This window comes from Engystomops pustulosus, chromosome 8 (assembly GCF_040894005.1).
Source record: "Engystomops pustulosus chromosome 8, aEngPut4.maternal, whole genome shotgun sequence".
Classification (NCBI taxonomy): Eukaryota; Metazoa; Chordata; class Amphibia; order Anura; family Leptodactylidae; genus Engystomops; species Engystomops pustulosus.
The window spans coordinates 13,034,756-13,041,922 of record NC_092418.1 but is presented as its reverse complement, the minus strand read 5'-3'; the positions used below and the strand labels follow the sequence as shown (position 1 = coordinate 13,041,922).

At 43.6% G+C, this 7,167-nt stretch overlaps 1 protein-coding gene across 1 annotated transcript; it reads right to left on the bottom strand.

Moving 5' to 3' along the window:
* Positions 1 to 3,806: 3,806 nt before the first annotated feature.
* LOC140076127 (olfactory receptor 1L4-like) lies at positions 3,807 to 7,078 on the bottom strand. Its single transcript, XM_072122634.1, has 2 exons — positions 6,215 to 7,078; positions 3,807 to 4,148 (listed from the first exon to the last, which is right to left on the bottom strand). The coding sequence occupies exons 1-2, from the start codon at positions 7,076 to 7,078 to the stop codon at positions 3,807 to 3,809; spliced, it is 1,206 nt and encodes a 401-aa protein (XP_071978735.1).
* Positions 7,079 to 7,167: the final 89 nt, after the last annotated feature.

Sequence of the window (7,167 nt, the reverse complement as noted above, 5' to 3'; positions counted from 1 at the left end):
TTTTTCTATTTTTCAGGCACCTGCCCCATTGTCTACAATCAGAATCATATACAATTAGGCAACTTTGACTCTAATTGGCAACAATCATATACAATTGGCAACAAATGTTCCTTCCTTCCTTTTTTAATGTAAATATATTTTATTTTACTATTTTTCAGACCCCCTATTGTACTTTAACCCTAGGTTGCCTGATTGATCCTACCATATTCTGCCGTACTACAGTATAGCAATATATGGGCATCATCTATTACAATGTACAATCCATACAATGTAATACATGGGTTAAGATCAGAGCGATCGCTGATTATATCTAATTTATTCATTTTTGTTTTGTTTCTCTAGTGTTATGCAATCAAAGCATTATTTAAAAAATAGCTTTTACGTTGCCATTTTCTTTAACCCCTTCTGGGCTCAGCCTATTTTGGCCTCTAGGACGCAGTCTCATTTTTCAAATCTGCCCTGTGGACGCTGTAAGATATCCAGGGGATTTTGAGATTGTTTTCTCGTGACACATTGGGGGTCATTTACTAAGGGCCCGATTCACGTTTTCCCAACGTGTTACCCAAATATTTCCGATTTGCGGCCATTTTCCCTGTATTGCCCCGGGATTTTGGCGCACGCGATCGGATTGTGGCGCATCGGCGCCGGCATGCACGCAACGGAAATCGTGGGGCGTGGCCGAATGAAAACCCAACGGATTCGGAAAAACCGCGAATGGATCGCGAATGGACCGGGTAAGTAAATCTGCCCCAATGTCCTTTAATGTAGTTTAAATATTTGGATGAAATGTTCTGTGTTTAGTTATGAAAAAAATGGAAATTTGGCAAAAATGTTGAAAAATTCTTTTTTTTCAACATTCTAAATTCTCTACATATGAAGCAGACAGTCCTAGCACCCAAATAAATTCATAACTTACATTTCCCAAATGTCTGCTTTATGTTGGATGGTTTTTTAAGATTCCACGTATTTTACTAGAATGTTATGAGGCTCAGAATTTGGGGCCATTATAAACATTTTTTAGAAAATCTCTGAAACCCGTATTTAGATGTACCTGCTCAACTTCTAATTGACCCCCTCACTTTATGAAAAAGCCCTTTTAAGAAGTTTGTTAACCCGTGAGGTGTTTTATAAGGGTTAAAACAAAATGGAGGTGCAGTCTACAAATTGTAATAGTTTTTCACAATACACTCATTTTGGGTGGAAAATTAAACATTTACAATGGATTAAATGAAAAAAGGCTCCACAAAGTTTGATACCCAATTTCTCCCGAGTACACGGATACCCCATATGTGCTGGTAACCTGCTGTATGGGCGCACGGCCGGGCAATGAAGGGAAGGAGGTGTCATCCAGATCAGATTTGCTATGTCACATTGTACAGGCTATAATTTTTTTATTTTTTCAATGTGCACCTATAGGGGCTTATTTTTTTGCCACATGAGATGCACTTTTCTGGTACAGAATTTTGGGGCATCTATAGCTAATTGGTGACATTTTATTAACTCTTTGTTGGTGGAGAAAATGAAAATCAATCAATTTTTGGTAATATTTTTTATTTTTTTTTCCAATTACCATACCATAAAAATAATGGGGCTTATTTACTAAGGGTAAGCGGATCGCATTTCCGTCGGACTTCCCAACGTTTTCGGAATTTGTGCTGGTGTGACAGGGATTTAGCATGGATTGTGTCGCACGCGACATGCAACATAAATCGGGGGGCGGTGCCGTTGGACGATCCGACTGATTTGGACCGAGCGCAAGATTTAAGATTCAAATTGTGTCGCAAGACAATGCACTTACATGCACCAGGAAAAGAAGGTGAACTCCAGGGACCTGTGCGGGGAAGCGACACATGCAGGATATCGGGGCACGATCTTAGTGACTCCCCGCAGAGCATTATACACGGACAATGCACTTACATGCACCAGGAAGAAGAAGGTGAACTCCGGGGACCTGGGCGGGGAAGCGACACATGCAGGATATCGGGTGCAGGATCTTAGTTACTCCCCGCACAGCGCATTATACACGGACAATGCACTTACATGCACCAGGAAGAAGAAGGTGAACTCCAGGGACCTGAGCGGGGAAGCGACTCATGCAGGATATCGGGCGCAGGATCTTAGTGACTCCCCGCACAGTGCATTATACACGGACAATGCACTTACATGAACCAGGAAGAAGAAGGTGAACTCCGGGGACCTGAGCGGGGAAGCGACACATGCAGGATATCGGGCGCAGGATCTTAGTGACTCCCCGCACAGTGCATTATACACGGACAATGCACTTACATGCACCAGGAAGAAGAAGGTGAACTCCGGGGACCTGAGCGGGGAAGCGACACATGCAGGATATCGGGTGCAGGATCTTAGTGACTCCCTGCACAGCACATTATACACAGACAATGCACTTACATGCACCAGGAAGAAGAAGGTGAACTCCGGGGACCTGAGCGGGGAAGCGACACATGCAGGATATCGGGCGCATGATCTTAGTGACTCCCCGCACAGCACATTATACACGGACAATGCACTTACATGCACCAGGAAGAAGGAGGTGAACTCCGGGGACCTGAGCGGGGAAGCGACACATGCAGGATATCGGGCGCATGATCTTAGTGACTCCCCGCACAGCACATTATACACGGACAATGCACTTACATGCACCAGGAAGAAGGAGGTGAACTCCGGGGACCTGAGCGGGGAAGCGACACATGCAGGATATCGGGCGCATGATCTTAGTGACTCCCCGCACAGCACATTATACACGGACAATGCACTTACATGCACCAGGAAGAAGGAGGTGAACTCCGGGGACCTGAGCGGGGAAGCGACACATGCAGGATATCGAGCGCACAATCTTAGTGACTCCCCGCACAGCGCATTATACACGGACAATGCACTTACATGCACCAGGAAGAAGAAGGTGAACTCCAGAGACCTGAGCGGTGAAGCGACACATGCAGGATATCGGGCGCACAATCTTAGTGAATGCACAGGGCATGATCGTCGGACAATGCACTTTCGGGAACTCCGAGGCACAGGTAAGTAAATTTGCCCCAATATATTATTTTTATGCTATAGGTTGCCACAATTATGGAGATACCTCGGCTATATAGATTTTTTATTTTCCCCCCATTTTTACTGAATAAAAAATGAATGTGGAGAAAATGTTTAATCTGGTAAAGGGCTTACTTTTTGCGAGAAGTGTTGTTCTTCTTTGATCTTGTTTTGAGTAACTTTTTTTAAACCACTTTTTAGAATAGAATAAAACTTTATTATTCCCGTTGTTTTGTGCATCATTACATATTTCACATATTAAACAACACAACATTTCAGTTACTACATTAATTTTGGGTGGTGGGGAGAGGGTTTGGTGGGAGGGGGAATGAGGGTGTGACTTAGTCCTTCGCTTTAGCCGTCGTATGGTTGCATAGTTCTATTGCCTTCGGGATGAAGGAGTTGTGGAACCTCGTGGTACGACAATACACCTGGCGGTAGCGATAACTCCTGTTGCTCCGTTGCTGTAGTAATTTTTCGTGTAGTGGGTGGCTGCCGTTTTTCACAATGGTGTCAAATTTCCTAAGGCATCTGGTTTGCCAGACTTCCTCTAGCGGATGCAGCATCTTCCCAGTAGTGCTCTGGGCTCTCCGGATGAACTTGTTGAGTCGGATCTTTTCTCTACTGTTTAAGCCTCCTCCCCAACAGATAACTACATAGAACAATACGCTCTCCATCATTGTTTGGTAAAATATTTTTAATATTAGGGTGAAGATTTAGAATGACCTCAGCTTCCTCAACAAGGTCATGGCCTATCCACATAACCAGTCGATATTGAGCCTCCATTCAAGCCTGTCATGAATGTGCACCCCCAGGTACTTGTAGGTGTTGACTTTTTGATCTATTTCTCGCCCATTTATCCTAATTGGTACTGCGGCCATTTTGTTCCTCTTTAGGTCGATGACCATCTCCTTTGTTTTTTCAACATTTATCACTAGATTGTTGCTTTCACTCCACTTACCAAAGTCACTGATGGTATTTCTGTACTTCTCATCGTTGCCCTCGTTGATGCAACCGATAATAACTGAGTCCTCCAAAAAATTTCGCACACACAACTCTTTGTTGTCATGAAGAGTCACGATGGCTTTTCTGACCTGATAAATATATATGAGATGCTACTCACTGAAGAAACGTTTTGTAACCTGTAAGGCATTGATCCTAGTACTGAACCCACAACAAAGGACAAATAGTTTCACCAGCTTTGGGGATTGTAGGAGCCGTCTGCTGCAAGGTGTGAAGGTTGGTTCAAAATACTCATAGAAAACACAACACTCATATATTTAATATACTAAAAGACACGCTGTCAGTTAAAAGGGTGTGTGTTATTGGTGAGATAGCAGAGCGGAGTGTGTCTTACAGATGAGCTAGCAGAGTTTCATTGTGTGTAATATGCATCTCATAGATCTCATCATCTCTGATCTGTCTCATCTCTCTTTCTATGTGTCAGATACCAGTGAATGTTCAGAAGGTAAATGAAAGTGTAGATAAACCCTGTACCCTGATAATCTAAGCACATTATCAGCTCACAGCATCTCATAGCACAGAGGGATCATGATGTGCCTGCTCAGAGAATCTTACACCGACCATCACTGAGTGATAGGAGCTAAAACTGACTAAAATTGTAAAGTAAGGGGTTAAAAATGATCTATATTGTGTAAACATCACTAGGAGATTTTGAGATTGAGATTTTGAGAATTTGAGATATTTCTTTGATGAGCAAATCCCTCAGGATCAAAACTGAGCTGAAACCAGCCAACCATCGATGTTGAGCAGGGGCTTGTGTCACGTTTCTCCAGCCGACTTCTACTGGAGCAGGAGATGAACAAATGTTCCACTTGGGTTTTTTATTGTTTTTAACTCTATTTGATCTTCCTGAACTTGCGCTTGTACATAGACTAAAGCTAGGAGGGAACTTGTATCCTGTATCCAAGTCATCTCCTGTTTCCATGATGTCTAGTCGAGGGCAGAGGTCACATGGATCTTATTAATTCCATTTCTCTTAGATTGATTCCATTTATTGTATGAGCAATGAGACCTCGGGGCGTCTAACGACCTATAGAACCTAAAAAAAGTTTATAAAAAGTGTACCCCTCCCCTTCCTGTAGAAGACCTGTTACAAATGTTATGATAGCTGCTTTGCCTATTTTTGTGGTAGTTTGTTTTATTAATTTTACCTAAATGTGACAACACAAGAACTTATACAGTACAGGCCAAAAGTTTGGACCCACCTTCTCATTCAAAGAGTTTTCTGTATTTTCACTGTTTGGGATTATACTGGACCAGCATGGTTACCACCAGCATCGTGCAGCGCTGCTATTCTATCCGGTTTGCGCTTAGTTGGACCATAGTTTATCTTTCAACAGGGCATTGACCCCAAACACCTCCAGGCGGTGGAAGGGCTATCTGACAAAGAAGTAGAGTGATGGGGGGCTACTCCAGATGACCTGACCTCCACAGTCACCTGACCTGAACCCAATTGAGATGGTTTGGGATGAGCTGCACCACAGAGTGAAGGCAAAAGGGCCAACAACTGCCTGGAATCTCTGGGAACTCCTTCCAGACTCTTGGAAGACCATTTCAGGTGGCTACCTCTTGAAGCTCACCAAGAAAAGCCAATAAAGTGCAAAGCAGTAATCACAGCAAAAGGAACCTAGAATATAAGAAATGTTTTCAGTTGTTTCACACCTTTTTGGTAAGTATACAATTCCACATGTGATAATTCATAGTTTTGATGCCTTCAGTGTGAATCTACAATTATTATAGTCGTGAAAAAAAAGAAAACTCTTTGAACGAGAAGGTGAGTGCAAACTTTCGGTCTGTACTGGAGATTCATGCCACCTCCGCCAAGACCAGCCATTTCTCGCCACCAGCCCTGTGACAGTTTTGTGCCGTGACATTGACAAGTTTTGTCAAGGAGAGAAACCTCTGAATGTGTTTTCTGTGTTGTGTGATACAATTTTCAAGAATTGGCGCAGAAAAGCTTCAGATGTTGTATTGAATAAGGTAAGTGATGAGGCATCTGAGATGAATCTGTTCATAAAGTTTGGTGATGACCAAATTATTATTTTAGTACCAATATTCTACTTTACTTGAACCCTCCTAATCTCCTCAGAGCCCTCCTAACTTCTCTATTCCTAAGACTGTATATGAGTGGATTGACCATGGGGGCGGCAGTGGTGTACAGCAACGTGAAGACCTGCTCCACCAGATCTGAGTGCTGTGAGGTTGGTGTCACTATCACCACCGCCACGGTGACGTAGTAGATGAGGAGGACGTTGAGGTGAGAGGAGCAGGTGGAGAAGGCCTTCTTCCGTCCGGCCATAGATTTTATACACAGGATGACATTGATGATTTTCACATATGAGGTCACGGTGCAAGCGAATGGACAAACCCCAAACATAACAAACTCTATACACATGACAATAGTGAACAAGCTATTCCCTCCGCAGGAGATTTTCGTGAGGGCCTTTGAGTCACAGAAAAAGTGTTGGATTGTATGAGAATGACAGAAGGACAATCCCGTAAAGGACGATAAAAGAAAGAATCCATTTAGACATCCACATAACCAGATGGAGACGATCATCAGGATGCAATTACTGCGGCTCAGGATGGTTGGATAGTGCAGCGGGGAGCAGATGGCCACATAGCGGTCGTAGGCCATAGCAAACAATAGCAGGTCCTCCGTACTTCCAGTCCAGAAGAAGAAGAACATCTGAGTGAAGCATTGGGCTGAGGACATGGAGTTGTTCCCAGAGAGTAACATGTCCAGCAGTTTGGGAATAATGACGGTTGTGTAGCAGATGTCTACTATGGAGAGGTTACACAGGAGGAAGTACATGGGGGTGTGTAAGTGGTGGTCTCTGAGTATCACTGCTATGCTCACCACATTGACCAGTCCTCCACATACATACAACAAGGTGAACACCACCAAGATGAGAGGTTTATCCTCCGCTGTGCTAGAAAAGGGCACAATGAGGAAATATCCTGCTGAGGTGAGGTTCACCAAGACGTCTCTCAGCTCCATCGTACACCAAGAATCATCCTGAGGTGACTATGTGTATGGTCAAAGATAAGGACACAACCGGGAAACACTGACATGTCCCATCACACGTC

Bases quoted from the DNA above. Each gene is read 5' to 3' on its own strand.
- LOC140076127 (XM_072122634.1), bottom strand. From the start codon at position 7,078: ATGGAGCTGAGAGACGTCTTGGTGAACCTCACCTCAGCAGGATATTTC. The intron at 4,149-6,214 runs GTCAATCCACTC...TATATTTATCAG, and splicing joins ACACCACTGCCGCCCCCATG to GTCAGAAAAGCCATCGTGAC.